This window comes from Morchella importuna, assembly GCF_003444635.1.
Source record: "Morchella importuna strain M04M26 chromosome Unknown Morimp01GS013, whole genome shotgun sequence".
NCBI classification, from domain to species: domain Eukaryota; kingdom Fungi; phylum Ascomycota; class Pezizomycetes; order Pezizales; family Morchellaceae; genus Morchella; species Morchella importuna.
Window position 1 is genome coordinate 936288 of NW_025763410.1, and position 25107 is coordinate 961394.

The 25107-nt window shown below is 48.6% G+C and overlaps 5 protein-coding genes across 5 annotated transcripts; 3 read left to right on the top strand and 2 right to left on the bottom strand.

Annotated features, from left to right (window-relative positions):
* Window positions 1-717: 717 nt before the first annotated feature.
* LAJ45_05143 (uncharacterized protein) lies at window positions 718-4677 on the top strand (the record flags this gene model as incomplete). Its single annotated transcript, XM_046114715.1, has 4 exons — window positions 718-735; window positions 1023-2372; window positions 2465-3872; window positions 4034-4677. The coding sequence occupies 4 exons, from the start codon at window positions 718-720 to the stop codon at window positions 4675-4677; spliced, it is 3420 nt and encodes a 1139-aa protein (XP_045972264.1).
* A 4854-nt stretch (window positions 4678-9531) lies between these two features.
* On the top strand, window positions 9532-11878 carry LAJ45_05144 (uncharacterized protein; the record flags this gene model as incomplete). Its single annotated transcript, XM_046114716.1, has 3 exons — window positions 9532-10296; window positions 10350-11570; window positions 11627-11878. 3 exons carry the CDS (start codon window positions 9532-9534, stop codon window positions 11876-11878), a joined length of 2238 nt encoding a protein of 745 aa, XP_045972265.1.
* A 4112-nt stretch (window positions 11879-15990) lies between these two features.
* LAJ45_05145 (uncharacterized protein) lies at window positions 15991-16752 on the top strand (the record flags this gene model as incomplete). Its single annotated transcript, XM_046114717.1, has 1 exon — window positions 15991-16752. One exon carries the CDS (start codon window positions 15991-15993, stop codon window positions 16750-16752), a length of 762 nt encoding a protein of 253 aa, XP_045972266.1.
* An 813-nt stretch (window positions 16753-17565) lies between these two features.
* On the bottom strand, window positions 17566-19526 carry LAJ45_05146 (uncharacterized protein; the record flags this gene model as incomplete). The annotated part of the gene is made up of 5 exons (XM_046114718.1): window positions 17566-18161; window positions 18236-18474; window positions 18555-18707; window positions 18959-19170; window positions 19452-19526. The coding sequence occupies 5 exons, from the start codon at window positions 19524-19526 to the stop codon at window positions 17566-17568; spliced, it is 1275 nt and encodes a 424-aa protein (XP_045972267.1).
* Window positions 19527-20625: 1099 nt separating this feature from the next.
* On the bottom strand, window positions 20626-21258 carry LAJ45_05147 (uncharacterized protein; the record flags this gene model as incomplete). The annotated part of the gene is made up of 1 exon (XM_046114719.1): window positions 20626-21258. One exon carries the CDS (start codon window positions 21256-21258, stop codon window positions 20626-20628), a length of 633 nt encoding a protein of 210 aa, XP_045972268.1.
* Between the last annotated feature and the right edge of the window lie 3849 nt (window positions 21259-25107).

Genomic DNA, 25107 nt, shown 5'->3' on the forward strand with positions numbered 1-25107 from the left:
GCCCCCCCCTCTCCTCCCTCCCCTCCTCGACTGCAACTGTAGACAGACAGAATAATACTCGGGAAAGAAGGTTATTGGGTACTGGGTTGCTCACCGTCTCTTCTCGACTTCTGGGCTGCTGCTGCTGCAAGATACGGAATTCGAAACGAGGGAACCGAATCGAAAATCAGATACATCGAAATCCAAAACAACCACAACCACAACCACTCCCCCAAGTCAAGTCAAGTACTACTACTTACTACTAACCAACCATTATCCACCCACCACCACCCCTCCTCCTATCTAGATCTTTTCCCCTACCCACCCACCGATCGATCTGGGTTTTTGCTAGCCTTTGTTTTATTTTACACTTGCCGGCGGTACCTGTCTGCTGCATAGCATAGCATACGGGGCGGTCGTTTTTTCTTTCTTTCTCTTTCGTTATATTTTATTTTTGTTGACTCCGTTCGATTCGATTTGATTTGGGCTGTTTACCTTTTTTTTGATATTGACTCAATCAATACAAACAAACCCCATTCCAACCGGTACTACCCAGCATATTGCTTAACTTACTAAGTCACATCACATCAGAGACACACTCACACTCTTTAAGGAAACCGTATCACGATGCAATGCTCATGATACAATATCTGGACTATTGTATATTTCTGTTGATCGCCCTGCCCTCTTTGTCGTCGCTCTTTTAAAAAGTATTTTACCGTACCGGGAACTAGAAATATGAAAACCGTTTCTACTGTATGTATACTTTTTTTATTTTCTTAACTACCTATCTATCTCTCTCTACCTTACCCTCGTACCTTCTTACCTCTCTCTCTTTGTCTATCATCACATCATACCACCACCCCACAACCTACCCTACTACCACTACTACTCCCCACCATTATTACTACTACTACAACAACCATTACCACCACGACTCCTACTGCACGTGTTTCTTTTGTCTCGTTCACTTGGGGTTACAGAAACACAGGAAAAACAGGAAACGAGGAACGGATTGACTAACAGAGACTGCCCGCGTCCAGCTATGTGCGACTTCCACGGTCGGAATAGCAGCCTGCGGGTTTGCTCTGGCACGCCCGTGCAAGCCGAACGACGCCCACGACCAGCTTACGAACCCTAATACTATCACCACCACCACCAACACGAATACAAACAACACCACACCTATAATCCGAGAACCAGAGACTGTCACACCAAGGAGCGAGAAGCGGAAGAGTGCAAGGAAGAGCTGGGGCGGATATTATGGCAGTGGAAGTAGCAGTGGGAGTGGTAATCATAATACCAACAACAATACCAACAACAATAACGGGCAAACACTGTTCCCAGAAGAGCCCTCGCCCAGAACATCCACCTCGCGCCGGTGGCTACACCGGCTCTCAGAGTCGTTTTCGTCGTCCTCGTCCTCATCGTCAACACCGTCTTCGCCTACTTCATCAACGTCGCAGTCGCGGAGTACGAGCTCGTTCTCGTCGCGGTCGAGGCCGTACACGTCGAGTTCGCTAGTGCCGTTTGGGGCCCGGCGGTCCAGCTCGAGACCGCGCACGGGGAATAAGCTGGTGAAGCGCAACCCGTCGTCGCGAAATGCTGTCAGGCCAGCTGAGGACGGGGGGGAGCATGACAGCCCCACCAGCAGCACCACAGGCAGCCCAACCAGACCCGCAGCAGTACCAGCAGCAACCACACCACCACAACCAACAACCCCGGCAGCAGCGAACCACCACCACTCGCCAAGCCACAGACAACGACCTTCCACTGCGGGCGTTCACCAATCATTTGCCCAGAGCCAGTCTTCCCCCATCTCGCCGATCCATGCGTCACGGCCATCCACCTCCGCCCTCTTCTCGCACTCCGCTGCTTCTCACAGACATCAGGAGCAAGCACTTGCACAACCTCCTCCGCCGACGACTTCATGGCGAGGCTTCTTCACCCCGAAACGTCACAAGCCTTCATCATCAAAATACACATCCACCACCTCCCCCTCCACGCCGTCCTCGCCAGGGGGTTTGAAGCTCCCTAGAAAGCCCTTCAGCGGGGTACGACGGATTTACCCGAAGCAGCTGCAGAAGAACGGTGGCAGTGGCCGCGGGGAACTCATCGGGCCGACACTGATGCTCGCACCAACACCGGCAACCACTCAGCAGCAGCACCAGCAGCATCTTCTGCTCAACATCGACATTGACAGCGAGTCGGTCTTCTCGGGGGCCGAGTCGTCGCTGTTTTTCGATTCGCGGCCGGCGTCGCGGATGGACGATCTTGTGGAGTTGGCGGCGGTTAGGCGCTCGTCGACCGGGATGGCGCTGGGAATGGGCATGGGCATGGGGATGGGTGCGACCTCGCCTAGAAATAGTGCGCGCCGAAGGTCGCTGTCGGGCGTGAATTATCTACAGACGGCCCCGATCCACTATCGAAGCCTGAATACGTGCGAGAATGGCGATGGGGTTGACGGGTGCTGCGATGGGCTCAGCGCGCTGGATTTCGGGTTTGGGAGGATGGAAGATCAGTCGTCCCCGCCGGCACCGATGCAGCTGCAAGTTGTGCTACCGGCACCCATGCGACCTCCACCACCACCCACACCACCCATCATAATACCTTCCACACACACTCTCACACCACAACCTCCACTTCCCCTTCTTCTTCAAACACACACTCCCCCTCCTCTCATCATCATTATCACTATTACCACACACGCTCTGCATCGCACGAGGAGGACATCCCACCGGTCCCGTCGCTGCCCCAACTAGACGGGAACATGGACTTTGTGTCGCGCGCCTACTCGCCCGACCCTGACCAGCAGCAGCAAGAGGGGGAGGACGAGGAGGAGAACGGCGACCGTCACGAATCATCGCTCTCCCCCGAGGATTCCGATAACGGCGATGACGATGATGCCGATGTAGACGATGACATGCATCATCATCATCACGACTTTGACCTCGATCTGGACGACGGGGAGAACATCGTGCCACTCTCAATCAGTGACCGCCAGCACCGTTTGTCGCTTATCAGCGCTTCGGAGCGGGCGTCCACGCTGGTGGGCAGCGAGGATAATATGGAGGATTTCCAGAGCGATACGGTGTTTGACTCGCTGCGCACGCGGGCATCTGAACTGACGCCAAGGGCGGATCAGCTCTTTGACCAGCAACAGGACGAGCCATTTGGCAGCGGGCTGGAGCACCATCATCACCACCACGCACCCCACCCGCTGCGGTACAAGCACTATGTGAGCGGGGAGTTTGGCAGTCTCAAGAATAGGGATAATAGTAGTAGTAATATGCATGCGACAACAACAACATCGAACGCCCACAAGGCATTCGACGACGACGAGGACGGCTCAAGCAGCGATTGGGATGCGCCGTCGCGCAATGGTGATGACGATGGGATGCGGATTGTCTCGGGGGGGCTGCGCCCGTACAGCGGGCTCCTGTCAGCCGCTTCGCTAGGCCTGCACAGCAACAATGCCAGCAGCACGTCGTTTGGCACCGCGCCTGAGGGCTTCTCAATTAATGACGGTTCGAGTATCCGCGAGACAAATAGCAGCATATTGGACTGGAGCGAGAGCGTCAGCCCGACACCGCAGCCACAGCCTTCATATGCAAAGAGATCAAAGACAATCCATGCTAAGGAGAGCATCATGCTCACCTCCTCAAGGTCCGGGCGCCGTGCTCCAAGCTATCATGTCCGCTCGCAGAGCATGCCGCTGGTAAACTCTCATGGGAGGGTGCCACTGCCGAGCGAGAACTGGGATGAGGACTTCCTGGATGACGATGACGAGGGCGGATGCTTGAATATGGTTATCCCGCGCGCGATCGAGGAGCAGCAAGCAAGCGTGATCGGGCATCTTGGCTGCGTGCGAGAGTTTGCCCTGCTGGTTGAAGGTATGACAGACATCACATTTTTCCATGTTTCATTTTCCCCATTCCTTTTCCTTTTCCTTTTTTTTTTGCTTTTTCCCACCCCACCCCCACCTCACCTCCCCCCACTACTGCAAGGCGTGGTGATGAATGGCGGGGCTGATCCAATTGGGTATGACTCGCAGATCTGAAACATCTTCGCTCGCTCGCAATCTCTTCCGGCGTGCGCAATGGCGTCCACCAAGCCATCTTCGACGAGGCCGAAGGCATCATTGCGCTCGCAACACTCGACGACGACCAGCCAATCCCCGCCGTTCCCGAAGCACCTTCACGGACGCCGCCCTCCAAGGGCTCTCACCGCCGCTCTTCAATTCTGCTACCTGACGACGACGTCTTTGGCGGCGGCGGCATTGGCGCACCCAGCACGCCGCTCCTCCGGCGCTCGTTCGGCCACACGCCACCCAACATCTCACCGCAGAGCAGGAAAACAATCGACAGGAATGACCCAGTCGAGGTTGCAAAGGGGATCATGGAGCGGATGCAGCAGAGCGGGGGCCACCATGTGCGCGGGCAGAGCGACGATGCCATCGTCACGGGGAAGCCAAAGAAGGTGCAATTCGACACGGATATGCTGCGGGAGTTGGTCAAGCACGTGGGGAAGCTCAAGAGGACGATGCAGAGTATCGTGGACGACGCGCGAGATTTGGTGGAGAGCCCGCTGGATATGGAAGATGGGTTTGAGTGCAGAGGCAGCTTTGAGGGCTTCGAGGAGGGGTGGGAGTTTTCGAGGGGCGCGGCCGCGGCGGGGCATCTGGTGGGCGTCGTGTAGGATAGGAAGTGAAAAAAACGAGAGAGCTTGAACTAACTGGGGGGGGGTAGCGGTAAATGGGAAATAAGGGTTGGGTTTTCGGTTTTGTTCGGGTTGGGGTATATCATCATCAGCGGTGTTTTTTTTTTCTTTTCGTGCGTTTTGTCGTTTTCTAATCTCTTTTCCTTTTTCCTGTCCCATTGTTTCCCTTTCGTGTCTTTTATTGTTTGAGCTTATTTTTTTTGCCCTTTCTCTCCTTGCGTTAATGCATTGTGTTATTGTGCTTTGCTTTGCGGGGTGGGCCCGGGGGGAAACAAAAAAAGTTTGGGGTTCTTTTTTCCTTTTTTCTACAAAACGGCGGGGGAATTCTGTTGATTCTGTTGTTTTGTTTGGTCCTAGCTTTGTCTTTCATTATATCCATATCTCACATCCCTTTTTCTTTATCTTACTAACTAGTTTTTTTCCTTTCTCTTTCCGGGGTGTTTTTGTTTTTTGTTTGCTCAGGTCTCTTTTTTCCTCTCTTCTTCGCTTCTTTTTTTCTCTTCTCTCCTCCGAGGCTTGTTTGTGGGGATCTGCGAGGGTCTTCTAATGGGCTTTTTATTCTTTGGCCTCGTGGAAGTCAGCGAGCTAAACGGAAACGGAAAAAATGGTTATACATACATTCGTACATATTATACATACACCAGCCGGCGGATCACTGCTACGAGAACAAAAGCAACAGCCACTACTACCTATTACTACATACTACTACTTACTACTACGAAAAAAGCTACTACAATTACAACTACTATAACAACCACCACCACACAACACACTCACCAGCCCACAGACTCGACTCCACAGGAGGATAAAAAAAAGCAAGAAGAAAGCAGCCAAAGAAAAGGCCTATCATATCCGCGGAGCCTTATACCCATACCCGCCTCCGCCTTTTGCATTATTCCCCACCAGTCCCCGAGAGAGAGAGAGCTTACTAGCTACTGGTATCTTATGATCACGATGAATTTGACGGTTTTCCTATCCCCACCCCCGCTAATTGTTATTTATGGGACGAGTTTTCTTCCGGTTTTCCTTTGCCCTTTTTCTTTGTCGGTTCATGGTTATCTGTTGTGCATGCCAATTTTCCCCCGGGCAACGTAACGAACGGAAAGAAACGAACGAGCGAACGAGTTTTCTATCTATATTTTTTCAATTGGAAGGATTGGGGGGTGCGTGTGGTGCGCTGTTGCTGTAGGTTTAGTTGAGTTGGTACTTAGTGAGTGTAGTTTAGTTTAGCTTCGTGTGATTTGTTGATGTTGGTGAGCGATGGTAGATATTACATATTATATATATATGGATGGATGGATGGGTTTGGTTTGGTTTGGTCTGGTGATGCGGGGGGGAGGAATGCCGGAGGGGAGAAAGGTCTTTTTTTTATTTTTTACTATTTTTTTCTTTTGTCTACCCAAAAGACGTAATGAACACCCATATATACCCAGGGAGGGTGTATATGTGGAGGTGGAGGAGGTTGTAGTTTTTTTTCTCTTTTCTTACTTTTTCATTTTTTACCTCTACTTCACGTATGGTACATATATGGCATTGTAACTATTAACGAAAGAAAGAAAGAGAGAGCGAGAGAGAGAGAGAGAGAGAGAAATTTATGAGCCTGCATGAATTGCATTTTTTTCAGGAAAGTTTAAACTAGATTAGTAGTAATAAATAGAATCCTTATTTTGTTATTTATTTTCCTTGCACGGGTAGTGACTGGATTGACCGGAAAAGAGAGAGAAAAAACCGCAATTGTTGTGTTTTGCTGCACCGTATCACAGTGGTACGTACTGGGGGGTGGGTAGTACGCCGAGTAGAGTACATGGGAGAGTAGATAGATAGGTTGTAGTGCGGTCGTGTCTTTTTTAATTACGTCGGTGTGACGGCAGAAGGTACATGTATGAGTGTGCGGATGTGGTATGTGGCTGCTGCTGCTGCTGCTGCAGGAACCCAGCTAGGGCGACTGGCCTGGATAAAAAGCCAAACCACGGTTCAGCTGTACTATCTGGGTTTTGGCAGCCACAATCCATGTACCATTCCCGGAAAAGTGTTGTTTACAACCTCACGACCACAGCCCATAACAAAAACAACAACAAAAGCTTTCGTATGTTTGTTATGACGACCCCCCCCCCCCCCCATCCACCCCCCGCCGACTATCCACTTAACTCCAAACCGACCGAACCGGCCCGCAGCCCACTTTACCCGTTGGGTGAATGGCGTGACAACTAGGGCCAGTGAAGCGAGATTTGGGGGGAGATTTTGTCAGTTAGCGCTGTTTGAGGAGTCAATTGCGAGATCGGGGATCGGGGTGCTAGCAGTTTTTCAGCTGAGGTCTTTTTTCACCCCAAGGGCTGGGGCTGGATTGGCCAGGATAGACAGTCATGGTGTGTCACTCGCCAGTAGTTAGTAGCATTTACCGAAAGCGGGTGTTTGTTACCTAGAGGCGCGGCGTCGATAGGGCAACTATCACAACAACGCGTTTGGTCGACCATTCCTTTATCAAGTGCACCACGCAGTTTCATCGGTTTGTGGTCAGGTGAAATCTAGAATCATCTAGGAACGGCAATTGCCACTTTCTGCACTTTGGGTCGGCCCCCTCCATTTTTGTATGGTGTGCCTGAACCGTACTCTAGCTCCGGTTTCACCTTATGAAAGTCGATTGGCCGTGGCCTGGGTGTTTCCGATGTCCAATGTAAACACAGTGTTGATATCGTGGACACATACCTAATCAGTCAATAGCATTACAATCTCTATTGGGGGGGGGGGGGGTGCTTGTATTAGAATCTAATGCTAGAACACGGTCTTGACGTTCATTCAGCCATCCAGGCGGGCGTCCGTTCAGATCGAATGCAGGTACAGGAAAAGTTTGATAGAAAAAGATGATCAATGCAGATAATTTTTAGTCGAGGAAATAGAGGGGTAGAGAGAATTGGATATGAGAATTGGATATCAGTCAAATTGTGATCTGGAGTAGACACTTGTCGTGATGTGATCCCCATGGCCAGATCTGATACATGTGGTTAAGCCACCTCTTTTCCCGCTAGAATCTCAGCGCGAGACAAAGTTTACGTTTGGTATCGCTCGCACACTCGTTATCTTATCTCGAATGGCTCATGATCCCACTTAACGTTGCTCCACATATTACAGGCCCAAACCGAAAGAATTGTAACAAGCCTCTGCACATCTTACTGGATGCATAAAACAAGACTCTCTGTCCAATCTGTATGTGGCATGTGCGGATAGATCCTCGAATAATGGGAGGATCGGGTTTATAGAGTGCCTACATACCACCCTATATAGAAACAGTTTATAGGTGTTTTATTGGGGATATATATAGTGTGTAGATTTCCGGCTGCAATCAAAGGGAGCATAAATTTCTAAGGGGGCCAAGACATATATAACATCCGGATTAGCTATCTTCAATGCGTATGGAGGAGGATAACGACAGTTATGCACTCCTTTTTCTCATGGAGGAAGACCTAGTCAGCTAGTTATCTCTATCGATAAGTCTACCCCCAATAATCGTCTTTGACATTTGGTAGCCTTCCTAGGTACGTATAGAGCCAATATCGTATCCTCAATCTAGTTAAGGCTAACTACACACTCCAAATTTTCATAATGTTTTCTGGTCCGGATCGCCACCTAGATTTTAATGAATACTCTAACTTCAGGAGAAGCATTTAGGTACTTACTCAAAAGTAACCTTTACGAGCCAACCCCTCACGGATATGTGGATATTGCGCTGACGGTTTGCCTAGCTGCTTGTCAGACGTAATAGGGGATTTTACACCATGAGTTGCACATAAACTCTAGCAATTTGGGCAAAGAACCACATCACATGTCTTGCCAGCTCGTGGTGCCAAAATTTGGAAGCTCTTCTCGCCACATTCAAAATCTGCACAGTGGCGACGTTGATACACCACTGACGTGATACCCCCGTACTCCAACTAATCTCTAACCAATCAATCTAGCCAACCTTTTCATGCGCAGTATTCACGCCATCCCACAAACGAGCTGCACTGAGACATTATTACACCACTCGCTTAATGAGAGTTCCTGCTGTGCCGCATCCTCCGAATTTCATGGCTACCAGCCATATGGAGGATTTTCCGGACTGGTGGTGTGCTCCGCGAGGCAAGGAATAAGATTGGACGTCAATTAGAGTGCATGCCGCTTTTCAGCCCTATGTACTGATTGTCCTTTGGACGCAATGTGGCACTTATTGGTGCATTTGGGTTTCTCGCATCGAAGATGTAATTGGCAGCTTGGAGTTAATACTCCTAGAGTAATCAATGCAAGATGACAGGTGTGATTCGAGGTTATGTGGGGGCTGGATAGCGCCTCTTCGAAGGCTTCGGCATCTAGATCTGTAAGCTATCACTTACAATTGAGGATATCCATGTTATCGGCGCTCAGTACCTTATACCTACTTTATGATAGCGAGTATTTATAACTATATACAGAGCATTCCTAATGTTGTGGGAGGGAGAAATGGACGAACAATATTCTAATTAACTGGTCATCGGAGGGCAACTTTTAATTTGGTGATATAACGTCGTAGGATCCATTAATGGTGAAGTGACTGGTTATATGGTAGGTTTAGTATTGCGAAACTAGAGGGTAAAGGCGGATAAACTTCAATTGAAAGGGGCCATTGCATGGGACTAAAAGTAACAACTTTTACATGAATTGAATTGAAAACATGAAATCGCACTCGTGGTGTATCAGCCGCGCTTAAAGCGCTCGGGACAATAGCATTGTCAAACCTCAAACCTCACGTTATCGATAACGAACAAATCCTCACGCAGACCCCGCCATTGCCATCCCGTCAAACACCTCAAATCGCCAATAATGGAGTCCGAAATATCTGCAGTCCTCCCCTCTCTCGACCCAGTCATCACAGAGTACTCTGTTGGCTTCCTCAACCATGCGTCGACCTCAACTTCGCCCGACGCGGACATTGAGCTCGCTGAAGCCATTAGCACTGTAAGATCAATTCTCCTCGACGCGGCACCCCCGTCTGTGTCAGAAGAGTCGATCACCGCGCTGGTAGAAAAGCTTGTAAGACAGCTCGATGAGGCTCACGGGGATGAAAGGAAGCTTGCGTCTAGTAAGGCGAAGAAATTGGACCAGACGATCCACATGGCATCGCAGCGCAACATATCCTCGACTATGGGGCTTGTCGGTACTGGGATTGATATCGATGCAGTTGGAACAAGGAAAGTGGAGAGTAAGGTCGATAAGAAGAAGCTCGAAAAGGCGGAGAGGAAGATCAAGGCAAAACAGGACAAGAAAGTTATGAAGAACGTTACGTATGAGGCGTCAAAGTTAATCACTGCAGACGAGGAGAACTACGACGACTTTTATATGCAGGTCAATCCTCTTACTTTGGGATCGGGATCGCAAGGGAAGAGCAAGGATATCAAGTTGGACCGTGTGGATGTACAGATTGGAGGATTGAGGATATTGAGCGATACCACGCTTACTTTGGCATATGGAAGAAGATATGGTTTGGTCGGTCAGAACGGTATCGGTAAATCCACGCTACTTCGCGCACTCTCCAGACGTGAAATTGCTATTCCTACGCATATCACAATTTTGCATGTCGAGCAAGAGGTAGGCTCCCTTTTAATCCTTACTCTATAAAGCCCAGTCCTAATCATTATTAGATTATGGGAGATGATACTCCCGCTTTGAAGGCTGTTCTCGATGCCGATGTTTGGCGTAAACATCTTCTCGCCGAACAAGAACGCATCACTAAGGAGCTCGCTGCCATTGAATCTCGCCCCGACCCTATCACTGTCTCTGCATCCTCAGGCTACCCTAATGCGGAGCGTGAAGAATTGGACACCATCCTCACCGATATTCACTCCAAGCTCGCGGAAATGGAAGCCGATAAGGCCGAATCTCGCGCTGCGTCTATTCTTGCAGGTCTTGGTTTCTCACAGGAACGCCAACAGCACGCTACCAAGACATTCTCCGGTGGTTGGCGTATGCGTCTCGCCCTTGCTCGTGCCTTGTTCTGTAAACCCGATCTTCTGCTTCTCGACGAGCCGTCTAACATGTTGGATGTGCCGTCTATTACCTTCTTGTCCGAATATCTCCAGGACTACCCGTCCACTGTTCTCGTCGTCTCCCACGACAGAGCCTTCCTTAACGAAGTCGCTACAGATATCATTCACCAGCACTCTGAGCGTCTCGACTACTACAAAGGTGGTAACTTTGACGCTTTCTACGCTACGAAAGAAGAGCGTCGCAAGACCGCAAAGCGTGAATATGAGAACCAGATGGCCTACCGAAAGCATCTCCAAACTTTCATCGACAAGTTCCGTTACAATGCTGCGAAGTCGTCAGAAGCGCAATCTCGTATTAAAAAGCTGGAAAAACTACCGAAATTGGAGGCTCCAGACGACGAGTACACAGTCGTATTCAAATTCCCGGAGGTCGAGAAGCTGTCACCTCCGATCATCCAGATGACCAACGTGTCCTTCTCATACACCCCTGGAAAACCAATAGTGGAGAAGGTCGATCTTGATGTACAGCTTGATTCTCGAATCGGTATCGTCGGGCCCAACGGAGCTGGTAAAACTACTGTATTGAAGTTGTTGATTGGACAGCTGCAACCATCTGGTGGATTAATTACACAGAACCCGCGACTCCGGATTGGATTCTTTGCGCAGCATCACGTTGACGCACTCGACCTGACACAGAGCGCTGTGGGTTTCTGCGCAAAGATGTTCCCCGGGAGAACGGATGAGGAGTACAGAAGACACTTGGGAGCGTTTGGTATTACGGGAACAACGGGGTTGCAGAAGATGGCGCTATTGTCAGGAGGTCAGAAGAGTAGGGTAGCGTTTTCATGTTTGAGTTTGACAAATCCTCATATCTTGGTGCGTCTCCCTCTCATCCTTTACTTTTATATTTTCGTTTCGCTGATAACAGTTAGGTACTTGACGAACCGTCTAATCACTTGGATGTGGAGGCCATGGATGCGCTGTCAGATGCGCTCCGCAATTTTCAGGGTGGTGTACTCATGGTATCCCACGACGTCACCATGTTGGCGAATGTATGCAAGAGACTTTGGGTGTGTGATAACGGAACAGTCGAGGCGTTTGCGGGTGATATCCAGGCATATAAGAAGAGGATCATCGAACAGGCCAATTCGAAGGGGGTGGTTACTCAGAACCATCATTCGTAGGCCTGGTTTGTTGTAGGTTGACGTGCATTCTAGTTATTTAGTAGTAAAAAGAAACCCAGCATTTTGTTTTTGTTTATTATTTTGGGTTGGGTGTCATAGTAGATCACTCAGAATTTGTGGTAACGTTTGCTTGTTGCAGTACTGGGTGGAAGCTTTTTACCGTAGATATATATATTTAAACCTCCAAGGGCGGGGAATCATAGATGATTAACCAGGTCACCGGGTTGAAGGATAAGTATGTTCTTAACTACTTAATCCCCAACGGATATACTTATAATTATATACACGATCGCGAGTAACTACTAATTACATGTAGTTGGGAGACGTATAAGATCGAAAATATTTGTACAGCGAAAGCTTGCTATAACGGTACTTTCTACAAGTCGTTGCCGGCCTTCGGCCGGAGAGGATAATCCATCATATATTATATTTTAGTGCAATTCTGTATGAGAATATAGCCCCAGGAAGGGTATACTCAAAACTTTATATTAATGTAGAAGGATCTAATTAAAAATTAGCAAAAATAACCTTTTAATTTTTGATTTTACCTGCGTTCACATTGGTCTATTAATACTTCAGCAAAAAATCTCTTGCTAATTCTAACGGCTCGGGTCTGAGTTCAGGAACAACTTTGAATACGGCAGAGTTAGGACAGGTTTGAGGACAGAATCGGAGGAGGATCTCTGAGCAGAAGATAATACCAAAATCTACTAATTATGGAGAGAAACAAAAATCAATGTTATCATAATTATATCATACCGAGAAAAGCAAATATTGATAATGTGATATCATATCAAGTAGAGCAACAATCAATACCCTGATATCATATAAAGAAGAACAAAAATTAATATAATTATAGCTATATTGCTCTCAAAAAGGAAAATCAATTCAATCATGATTATATTGTCACAAAAAAAGCAAAAATCAATATCATGATATCATCTCAAGAAAAGCAAAAAAAAATCAATGTGTTAGCAACTCAAAAAAAGCAATCTTAATCACCAACTTCTCAAACCTAGCCAATCAAAACCTTTAAATAACACATTGCATATCGGTACTTGTTTACCACGAAAAGAACCAGAAAATGCAGTTGCTCAGGGCAAGGATTATTTGTATGGAGTGGCGGTGATCTCTCATACAAACTATCTCTGTTTCCGTCACTTGCATTTTCTGGTTCTTTTCGTGGTAAACAAGTATATCTATATACTTATAAGATAAGGGTAATCTCTCTATAACGGTAGCACTTCTCGGTCCTTTTTGCCTGGCTTTCAGTACCAGCACCTGCTATATAAGGGTAATCTCTCTATAACGGCACCAAATTCCGGTCCCGAGCGTACCGTTATAGCAAGCTTTCGCTGTAGTATGTACATACCTTACGTATGTACTTATGTATGTAAATACATAAGGAGTTGACCCTGTGTAACATCCATAGGTACTGATAGGTTGTCCAAGGCCGAAGACCAGCTACACGAGAGCCTCAACCCCGCAACTACTCACACCAATCAACATACCCCAACATAGAGGCTGTGGGGTTCACCGCGAGCATAGCTGGGCTCATACAAATCACTGGTCAAGTGACTGTGTTTGCTTCAGGATACGTTGGAAAAGTCAGGCGAGCATCAGAAGACATTGATAACCTCAGAAACGAACTTATCTCTCTGGGCAACGTGCTCATTAAATTAGGGCGTCTTGGCGATAGATGCGCTCCAAATTCGACTGAATTGCAGAAACTTGACATTCCACTTCGAGAATGTAGTATCAAGTTGCAAGAACTTCGATTAAAGTTGGAGCTAGGGATGAAAGGGAGTCGGCTACGGAAAGCATTCAGGTCTTTGAAATGGCCCCTGGACGAAGCAGAGACCACGGAATTTGTGATGTATATCGAGAGGCGTAAAAGTTTATTTATGATTGCCTTGAGTGTTGATAATTTGTGAGTTATTCCAACACAGTGCCGTCGTTCTGTACCGATTGTATATAATTTTATCTACATAAAGCACAATATCACAGTCAATCGAAGGGCAAGTCGTGGCCGTGGATAAATCTGTGAAAGATATCCAGAACAGAATTCAGGTGGTTTCCGAAACCCAAAGTGACGAGAAGATTTCTTATGATAGTAAGTAGAATATGGTACCTATTTATTATTTTACATACTATCTCCCGGTCCCAATCCTCAAATTATTGCCCTTTCTTGAAAGAGTGGCGCTTTAAAAAAGCTCCACACAACTTAATAAACAATGACAAGACAATATCAGGATAGACTCTTTTCTGTGTACACTATTTATCAGAGAGGGTATGAGGTTAATTAGGTACTACAGAAAGAAAACGCAAGGAGGTCCTCAATTGGCTATATCCCGCCAATTTTGATACAAAGCACACCGATATTAGCAACCGGAGACAGAAGGATACTGGCGAATGACTTTTAAATTCTCCAGAGATGCAGAGTTGGGTCATGGGATCGCATCCGTCCAAGTTGCTCTGGGGTTACGGGATCCGTAAGTACACGCTGCCAGGTCTAAAAGGCGTAGTGGTTGAAGATATTTAGATTAAGAAACATTGATAGCTGGTTCCGGGAAAACTCTTATTAGGTATTGAATTTCGCTTGAACATATTATTGTAATCTTGTTTAATTGACCAATACCTGTAGCTGTGGTGTGATTAAGCATCTAAAAGACCGGGTTGATGCATCTGACTGCGGTGTGGCATATATCTACTTTGATTACAAAGGAAGAGGTAATCAAACGCCTATCTTAGTCCTTGCGAGCTTGGTTAAGCAGCTTGGGTACCAAATTCCGCACCTACCGCAGAAGATCAGCAAACTCTACGAGGACCTTGAGCATAAGGGCGAACGACCTAGCCTAGAGGAACTTCTCGTTGTCCTTTTATCAATATTCGCTTCATTCAAACGGGCCTTTATAATTTTCGACGCGTTGGATGAATGTAACCAGAAAGGTCAACGAGATAGACTTCTCCCCCTATTTCATCGTTTGGGGGAGGGTGGTGCCAATTTATTTATCACAAGTCGATATTATCCTGAAGACATACAGGTGTCATTCAAAGACGTACCAAGAATAGAAATCATAGCCTCTAGACAAGACATAAAAGGCTATATTCTACAGAAGCTAGAGGAGAATCCAAAAGTAAATCGTTTGGCTGAAAAGGCCGGATGTGAAGATCGAATAATTTCTAAGCTCACCGAACGTGCCAACGGAATGTAAGTAGTAACCTTCACTTCATTAATTGTCTTTACAGTCTGATTGAGATTTATTCCATATGTATGCAGGTTTCTACTTGTTCATTTTCATACTGAGTATCTCTGTGAGCAAACAACAGCAAATCAGCTTCTGTCAGCGCTTGAATCATTCGGTACCGATAACTCATACACAGAGAAATATCCTCTAGATACTACATACGACCGTGTTTTGGATAATATCCGCCAACAACCGAAACGTCTTGCTGAGCTTGCAATAAAAATACTTTCCTGGATTGTGAAAGCACAGAGGGCACTCACAGTCGAAGAGATACAAGTAGCGGTGTCTATAAATCCAAACCTTTATGCGCTTGACGAACTAGATGTACCAGAAAAGGCGGCACTACTCGAGGTCTGCGCCAGTTTGGTGATAATCGATGAGAGCAACATTGTGCGTCTTGCCCATCTTACCGTGCAGGAGTACCTACTGAGGAGTACTGTTCTCTTGTCGGAAATGGACTACGAGATAGCCCTGGCTTGTATAACATATTTCTCATTTGAAATATTTACCGAGAACTCGCCACATACAGGGTCCACGCTTGAATCCGAGCTGAAGGAGTATCCGTTCCTCGAATACGGGGCTAGACACTTGGTTTACCATCTTAGCCATTGTAGTGAGATTAAATCAATGCAGGCAATTCTCAAGTTTCTCAAATGTCGCGAACAAAGTGGTTTTTGGTTTCGGGCGAACTTGAGTTTAACGATTGAATTCAATTGGGGATACATTGAGAATATGACATTGCCTCTCCCGTTCCATATTGCAGCGTATATCGGGAATTGTTTGGTATTGCAGCATTTATTAGATGAAGGATTTAATGTCTTGGACTTGGATGGGTTCGAACGATCGGCAGTACATTGGGCAGCCATGTCAGGACAAAGAGCGATTCTCAAATTACTGTTGAAACAGGGGGCCGAGGTTATGAATTCTGATGGTGAATCTCATACGGCCCTACACTATGCCGCTTCCTTCGGACACGCTGAAATTGCAAAGCTCTTACTTGAAAATAGTGCCAGTACTTCTGAAAAGTCACTATTGCGTACCGCAGTAATTAATGGGCACGTAAAAATGGTCATGCTCTTGCTTGACCGTGGTGCCGATATTTCTGCTACAACGGACGACGGGCAAACGCCACTCCATCGAGCGGCGGTATACGGTGGTGATGTAAAAGTAGCCGAGCTCTTGCTTGACCGTGGCGCTGATATATCTACTACAACGGACGTCGGGGGGACGCCACTCCATGTAGCGGCGTTTTACGGCCATGTAAAGATGGCCGAGCTCTTGCTTGACCGTGGTGCTGATATTTCTGCTGCAACGGACGGCGGGGAAACGCCACTCCATGCAGCGGCACTCCGCCGGAATTGGGATGTGTACGAGCACTTGGGGAGTATGGTTTATCTCTTGGAGATCTCTTGGACGGCACGGGAACACCACAACATCTTGAGGCGTCGGGCATGTTTGGAGAGTTATTTAAGTGGTTGGTTGATCGTGGTGCCGACCCCTACGCTAAAGATGACGATGGACATACACCACAAGACTGCATGCATCTCTATTGCAATATCGACAAATCTGACTATTAGCGATAAAATCACGACAAAGCAAAATACCCAAAACAGCGGTTTTCATTGAGGACATTTTTAACTTTGTCTCTGTCTCAATATTCGATATGTAGTTTTAGGCACCTGTAGGGTAGGATAGGGTGAGGGGATAGATTGTTCAGTCAAACGGGTTTCTTTTCTTTTTTGGTGAAGGGGAAGGGAGGGGGCGGGGTATATATGGTTAGTTGAATACAAGCAATGTTTTTTCTTTTCCTTCTCAAAACATCCACTCCTCGCCCACAACGTTCCAACGCAAGATCCAATAAAAGTTCCTAGTGAACAGATATAACGGCATGAGTAATTCAATCAAGACATGAATGATCGTGACAGAGCTAGAGACATTGCATATCCCACGTACAGCAGAGATGGCAGAGCAATTCATATAGATGCAAGGAAATGAAAGCCCCTATGACCTACCACTATCTCAATCTGAGCTCCCCTCCAGGAATACACGCCTTATAAAAGAAAGACCGTCAACGGAATAAATTGTCTGAGAAACCCTAGCCCTTTAGATTTCTGTTACACTGGGGTTGGGCGTGCGTGGTTTAATATAATGAATCATGAAATATCACTCGGTGCTCTCTTGGGTTTAGTTGGTTGGGCTGGGGGGATATACCAGGAGCTGGGTTTGGGCTGATGATGGATTTTGTTTTTATGGATATATATAGGTCGGCAATGTTCACAGGGAGGGACGTAAGGTGGGTGAAGAGAGAAACAGAGAGAGGGAGAGGGGGAGGCCCGAAGTAACAAAAGGAAAAGAAAAGAAGGAAGAGTGAAAAAACAAACACAGATTACCAAAACTAAACCATAGCCAAAAGCGCCCAAACAGCTACTCCTACTACCCCTACCGCACCCCAGCCCGCCCTCCCCGCCGCCGCCGACTCCTGCTCCGATCCCGACCCCGACCCCGATCCCGATCCCCCAGCTTCCCCACCCCCACTCGTCCCAGTCTCCGCAGTCTCATTCGCCCCAGTTCCCCCACCCCACCCGACTCCGTCCCATTCGTCCCATTCACCCCAAGCACCGTAATCAGCCACACCTCCCCGCTCCTATCCGCACTAAACCAGACCCGTCCCCTTTTATCCACCGCTAGCCCCACGGGCCTAAGACACGCACCCGGGCACCCCGTGCGGTTCCTCGTCCACACCACATCCAACACCTCCCCTGTCGGTGTGTCGTCCATGAACGGCAGCCACGACACTTTGTACCCCGCCGGCTCCTTGCGCGCCGAGGACCCGTGGAAGGTGACGAAGGCGCCCGGGAGCGTCGGGTGGAACTTGATGTCGAGGGGTGCGGTGTGGGCGTCGAATGCGAGGGTGGCGGCGGTAGTGTTGCTGCATGAGGTGATGGGGGGGAGGGGGAGGGGGTCGCCGACAGCGAGGGCGCTGTAGGGGGCGGGGAGAACGGTGGGGTCCCAGACTGTCAGGCAGGTTGGGTAGCCTGGTTCATCGCATATCAGTGACGGCGCTCAACCCAGCGCCAGAAAGACGGGGAAAGGGAGGAAGGGGGAGTACCATAGCTAGGCCCAACATAATTTGGCGTCTCCAGCGCGGTAGGTAATAGCCCATGATAATTCAGCTCCTCCGCCGGATTCCTCTCATTTACGTCCATCCCCTCCAGCACAATACTATCCGGCGCGTTCTCCACCGACCATACACCACCGACGTTATCCTGCGCGACGCCGACACTATTGCGCAGGCCCCAGCCGAGTAGTGTGCCAGAGGTGGTGAAGTCCTGGCCGGTTGTGAGGGTGCTGAAGGCCTTTAGCTGGGAGCGGCCAGTGGTGATGTCACCGGAGCCGGCGTCGATGTTGGATTCCGAGCCGCGGGAGACAAGGAGCGTGTTTGGGTGTGTATGGGGAGTATAGAGGGTGCGGGTGATGTGGCCTGGGTTGGTGAGGTTTGTGATGAGGGCGGTGGGGGAAGGGTGCTGAGGGTGGTGGAGTTGTAGGGGAAGGCGTGGACGGTGGTGGTGGAGGAGGCAAAGCTAGGGGGGGATATTAGCAGTAATAATTGATAGTAGTAGGAAATAATAGGTAATAATAATAGAGGTACACATGCACAGCAGTAGTAAGCAGTAGTGACAATACTAATAATCCGCACAAATCGGGACATTAGTAGCAGCCACTAACCACATCCAGCACCACTAGTAACACCACCTATATAACCACTGCTACCACCCTCACAATTACTCCAAACTCCACCCCCAAAACCAGAGAAACCACAAAAAAAACTCACATCGTCCGCCCATCACCACTCACTGCCACCCCATGATACAGGTCCAGCCCGCCATTCTCCGCCACCACCACCCTCCTCATCACCTCCACACACCCGTCCTGCCCCTCCGCTAACTCCAATGCAATAATCCCCGATCTATCCCCCGCGACCAGCAGATTCCCACGATCATCGAATGTGATGTGCCGCGGAGTGTTGATCCCTTTGACGACGAGCTGCAGCGTGTAGCCGGGAGCAACAATCGGGGTTCATAGTCAGGTGTTAGGGTGCATGAGAGAGCTTGTGCTAGTGCCGGGAGCGCGAGGGTGCTTAGGATTGTGAGGAGCGTCATGTTTGACTGTTGTTGAGGGGAGAGGGGAGGATAGGTGAGAGAGGTGGATGAGGTCAGAGAGTCGTGAGGCTGAAGTGCTGGGATCGGCGTGTGTAACGCATGCGAGTGATTGGTTGTGATGCGGGTCATGGGGTGTCACTCGTGGGTGGTTCCCCCACGACCTACGGATGATTTCAAGACCTCGGTGGTAGAGTATAGCACAGAAGTAGTGGCTGTCGTTTCCCCAAGTGCATGGATCATATGTGTGTGTGCGTATTCTTTGCGGGTAATAAGGTGATCCTTTCGTGGCTCATGCTAAGAGATCCATATTACCCCCCGTAAGCCGTAGTTACATATAGGTAGCCTTCTAGCTCTATCACAAGGCGTATCAGCAGCATCGAAAATGAAGGGTCATAATGGCCACAGTCGCCTCGCCGCGGGTATCCCACTACTTGATCGAGGCACCGTAGTTGAGCGGGAGTCGATCGTGATGTAATTGCGTCTGCTGTATATATAGTATCCTGTAACGCCGGTATTCTTCTCATCCGAGTGTCGCCACAAGGCCGAATCGATTATGGCAATAATTCCTAGCAGCCCGAACCCCGACGTGGCAAAACCGAGCAGGTCCTGCTATCATGAAGAGAGGGGCTAGAATATAGTTCTCGTGCGAACACATATTATGACGAGATGGTGCTCCCGGGTAGCGGATGTGTGTGTGAAGTAAGACAGGGAGGCTGATTGTTTCGTTCGGACGAGAAGAAGGGAGGACGAAGTCTCTCTCTCGCTAAATAAAACTATGCTACTACTGTCACGGTGTCGTGGTCTTACATCCCTAACCCTTATTAACCCAAGCTAGCTATAGTTAGGCTAAGTGCGTTGACGGAAAGGTTAGGGTAGTCAATCTATGGCCTTCCTGAGCTTCAGCGCGCCCGACTGGAATACCGAGATTGGTTACAATTGAATTCAAGGGTTGTTTTGTGTGAGGTATATAGCAGGATATGAGATTGTGTTTGGGGGCCCGAACCCAAGGTTTTTTGTTTTAGGCTCTGTTGGCGAAATATCTTGCGGTGCTGATCATTGACATACCGTTCAATTGAGTCGTGGAGTTGCTTTTTGTTTGCTGTCTCACGGGTCAGTGAGACAATGAGTATAGTGTGATCACACCAAAGACCGCCCTTCAAAGATGAAAGAAGATAAATAATTTACATCTCAATTTATCATACACATACATACAAAACCATAGTCATACCATACAATTCCGGCCCAACTGCTCGATCGGGCTTATTACCAGCAAGCACTAACATACGTAAAATATAAAAAAAAAAGGTATAAACAAAAGAAAAATATATAATAATAACAATCAACCCTTCAACTTCTCCCACGACGCACTAACCCTAAACAGCGCTTCCCTCGTCGACTTCGCCGGCTTCACCATGATCTCCACCGCCCTAATCGGCTTCACAGAGATCTGCACCGGCCGTGCAACCAGCGTCATGGCCGTCCCCGTCGTCGACGAAGTCTCGGTCCTGACTGGCCCCTTCGGCGTCTTCGGCGTCCTGGGCGTCCTGGGCTCTGTCTCCGCCTGATCGGTGTCCTCCACCACCACCTTTGGTATTTCCGGCCCGCTCTCCCGACTACCCCCCGTTGCGCCCGAGTCGGTGCTTCGCCGCCGCGCATTGAGGGGGCTGTCGGAGGCCATGGATGCCATTGACATCTTCCGCTCCACCACCATTGCCCCCGCCCCGCGCCCGCCCCGCAGGAGCCGCCGCCGCCGGAGCCAGATGTAGACGAACATAGGGATAGCAAGTGCGAGTGAGACGAGGGCGACGAGGAGGACGATGGCGGTGGAGTTGTTGAAACCGGGAATGATGGATGCGGGCGCTGTCTGCGGTGATACGGGGGAGACGGAAATGCCTTGGGAGCGAGGGACGAGGGGCGTTGAGAGACAGGCACGGAGGAGAAGGGAAAATAGGAGGAGTGTGTAAGCTAACATTGTGGTTAACTAGTAACTTGTCGTGTCTATGTCTGTGCCTGCGACAGTCTGGATTGGACTACCAAGCGAATGGGATCCAATTACTAGAGACGAGAAAGGAATTGATTGAGTCGCTTGATCAACAAGCAGAGAAAGAAAATAAAAAAGAAAGGAAAGAAAGAAAAAAAACGTGCACGCACGAAATGGAAATAGCAAAGGGCTGTAGCCTTGGAAAAAAAAAAGATCAGAAAAAAGAAGCTTCGAACAGCAACTATATGTCCATTCCTCGTGGACTACCACTCACCTCACCTCCCTTACCTGACCAGGCATTTCAACCTGTAAGGAAAGCTCAGCGCATAACTTCGAACCGCGTCACGACCTCCCTTCTCTCCCTCACCTCTCCTCACGCCGGTATTTGCGTATCACGTAGCAGAGCTGCCAAAGTTTCCAGAGATCTCTAACACGACCCCTTCCGTTTCCACAGGGTGGTTTTGTTTCGCCATTGGCTCGATTAGGTTTAGCGAGGACGAGGTGCTGCTGATATAAACTTCCTAAGCGCCTCGCACAACTTTGGGGGTGGGCGCTGCAGGCAATTTGACAGGCTAATACCCAGCGGAGAATTAAATTTCGTTAATCGCGAAGCTAGGACGCGGTTTGAGAGCGACAGGGTGCGGTGCAAATCTGTCTGGCTAGCTAGCTGTCAAGCCTTTGGGAGCTATTTCGAGAGTCTCACTACCGTACTCTAGATGACCTGCTAGCTAGCCTCAGTGTATGTAGATCCCTTGTGCAGGTACTCTACTGTCATGTTGGTGAGGTTAACCTCTATATACCATTCCAAACATAGCAAGACCTGAGAAGAGAAGAATACGTACCAGCACCATTCTTTTCTGCAGGAACCCTCCACGACCCGGGAATGTTTGGACTCCTCGTTCTGAATTGTTTTGGTCCCTGAAACCGCGCTGGGTAGTGTACCCTACCCTACACGTGATCCCCCAACCCAATCCGGCGCTTGAGTCCGGCCATGGACCTCTTGACGCTGAAGGTCATTTATAGATAGACTTTGTAGATTTACATACAACAACACCTCCTGAGTAGTGAAAATCGCGGGCACTTACCTCGCGCACGAAAAAAGACCCGATATCGCCATCGCTATGGAGTAGTTATGCACTTGCTGTCCATATATAAGTGATAGCATAGCACGGCCAGGGAAGTCGACTAAACTTGCGGAGGTCCTCGTGATATGCGTGATGTCGTGACGCTGTACTACCTACGTGCAAGCGCCACAGAGGCACAACCGTTGGTATATGCTGTATGTCATACATATATATCCCAACGATTGGATTGAGGGCGTTTAACTACGTCGGACGTCGCAATTTTTTCAGCCCCTAGATGTGCACTTTTGCCAATGAGACAGACTGGCCAGTCGGAATTGTAGCGTTGTCATTGGGAGGGGGCGCCCTGCATGTTCACCGTTGATCACTCGGGTTCTGTCACAAAGCCTCCGCTTCGAAACTACCGATCATATATAGGCCTAGCTGGACGGTCGGTTTGAACTGAAAGATGGCAGTGATATTCTCTGCTATTCTTGCGCATGATGGAGAGGGACGGGTTGGCGCGATTGACCAGCCTCGATCGAGCTGGCGAGGGGGCCGAAAGACAACGTCTTGTTGAATCAATGATGACGCTGTAGTTTTGTACAAGTACATGTATATATCAGTGGATCTGGAATTTATGCGTAGACCTGCCACCTATCCCTCTTCCTGCTAGTGTTCTCCCGAGGCCACAGTACTGATACACGTACCTCAATTGGAAGACCCGGTACCTGAAGCGCAGGTCTCACAGCAATAACCTGCACATTCCCGGGCTCCAGAGATCGAGAGATGTTTCTGCGCCACCTCAAGAGCGAAAGCAGTCTTGCCACGAGGCCCCATCAGAATAGTAAGCTTAAGAGGAAGCGTGTTTTGGACTTGTTCCGTTACTATATCAACTCTACGCATGATCTTCATGGCCCGTGCTTGCGCTTTCCGACCACGCCCCTGTTTCTGTGACATTGAATCGCCCCGTGTCTCAAGTCATATATATGTGTTCATTGTTCAGGCCACGCGTTGCCAACTTCGGCTTGGACTTCAAGTTGCTGTGTTTTTTTTCTTTTCGCCGATACTGAGATTTTGCGGCTAGGAGATCTCCGCCCTAGTGTCCCGGACATGCTCATGGTCTACCTTGCTGGTCCATGAAGCATGAAACTGCCTGTATGCCCATACTCCAGAGATCCCGGCGCCTCACGGGTACATAGACTTCAGAATCATAGTTCCGGGTCGTGACTTGAAAGCCCGGCTAGAGAACAGTTATCAATCCGGCCCCGGGGCCGGGTTCGGTGCATACTAACACCTAGCTCAACATAATATAGCGTAGTTTCTATGGCCTACGCCATAAACCGATTCTGCGGGTACGAGAAGAGATATTCGGCTCTCACAGCAGGTAGGGGTGAAGTTTGACTTGTCAACTTGGGCAGATACTGACGGTTAAGATGCAGGTACGGTGCCATAATAGGCTGGTTAGTTTTCAATTGCCGATGGAAGAGTTATTTTTACTTTTGCTAGGAAAGCCCGTGGGGTGAAGGTGGCCGTTCAATGGTCGGCTTTGCTAAACTAGATGTATGCTGTTCGAATCAGAGTACGTATACTGCTCGAGAAGAATGCCGTGGTTGGGACACTAGCACTTGTGGCGGTGACGTGCGTGTCTTGCAACATGTACAGTCACCCTCCTACTATCTGGCCACCCCATCTGTGGTGCGCTTTTCAACTAGATGATTCGTTGGTGCTTTACCATGATGATCAACTCGCACGGATATCAGCCGTCTCAGCGGCTGGGCTTGGTATGTGTATCTCTCGTCGTGTATGCTAATATCATTACTAATGGGTGATATCATTTGGTTTTACATAGGGTACGTATATACAGAAAAACCATCATAATTCCACCCTATCAAAACTCCATCCCTACGAGACTTCTAGTCCTCGGGACAAACAAAGTCTGTGTTTAATTCCACCTAATATCAGCTCTCTCTAGGTTCCAACCCTGTGGCATCGATATCTCCAGCAAAATTCGGCCACCGCATGCAGAAACATGGTACTGAGGACTACATAAGTAGTTATCCCTTAAGCTGTCGACGCTGGCCCCCCTATCAGTGTATGTAACGACCGGGGGTCCTAACGATTTATCTTGGAGTCGGGTCATAACGATTTTGATGAGACCGGGTCTTCGATCGGTCATAACGTATGTCATATCAGTACCAAGAAAGGCGATTCTATTAGAAAAAGATACAGACCTTTCTCAAGTTTTCCATAAATTGATGATACCACCCCGGAAGAGGATACGACCTAGGTCATTACCTTTTACGACCCATGGGTTCTCGACCGGGTCCTAACACTGGCCGGTCGTTACGGGTCGTGGGTCATTGCCAACGCTGCCTATAAGAGAGGAATTAAATTTGTATGAGAGATCTATTATTTGATAAGAGAGGTAACGGGATCTGTTAGTAAAGCCACACCGAATTTGCTGTTTGGGGGGTCAGCATTTTCGCAACAGCTTAAGGGATAACCCGGACTCTGAGTACGTACGAGTAGAGAGATATGTATCTACCAAGTCAGCAAGAATACATACATATCTACAGTGGATGACCAATGAAAGAGCACGTGCTCTTGTTAATAACTTGTCGCAAAATCAGTCCTGATGTTATTGCAAAGCCAGACATTGCCTAAATGGTACCTAGACTCGCGTGTCTTTAACTTCTATCAATACTTTTTTGGTTGTCGGTACATACTACCGGGCACCCTACAGCACTTGTGCTATGGTGGAGATTAAGCTTGATCA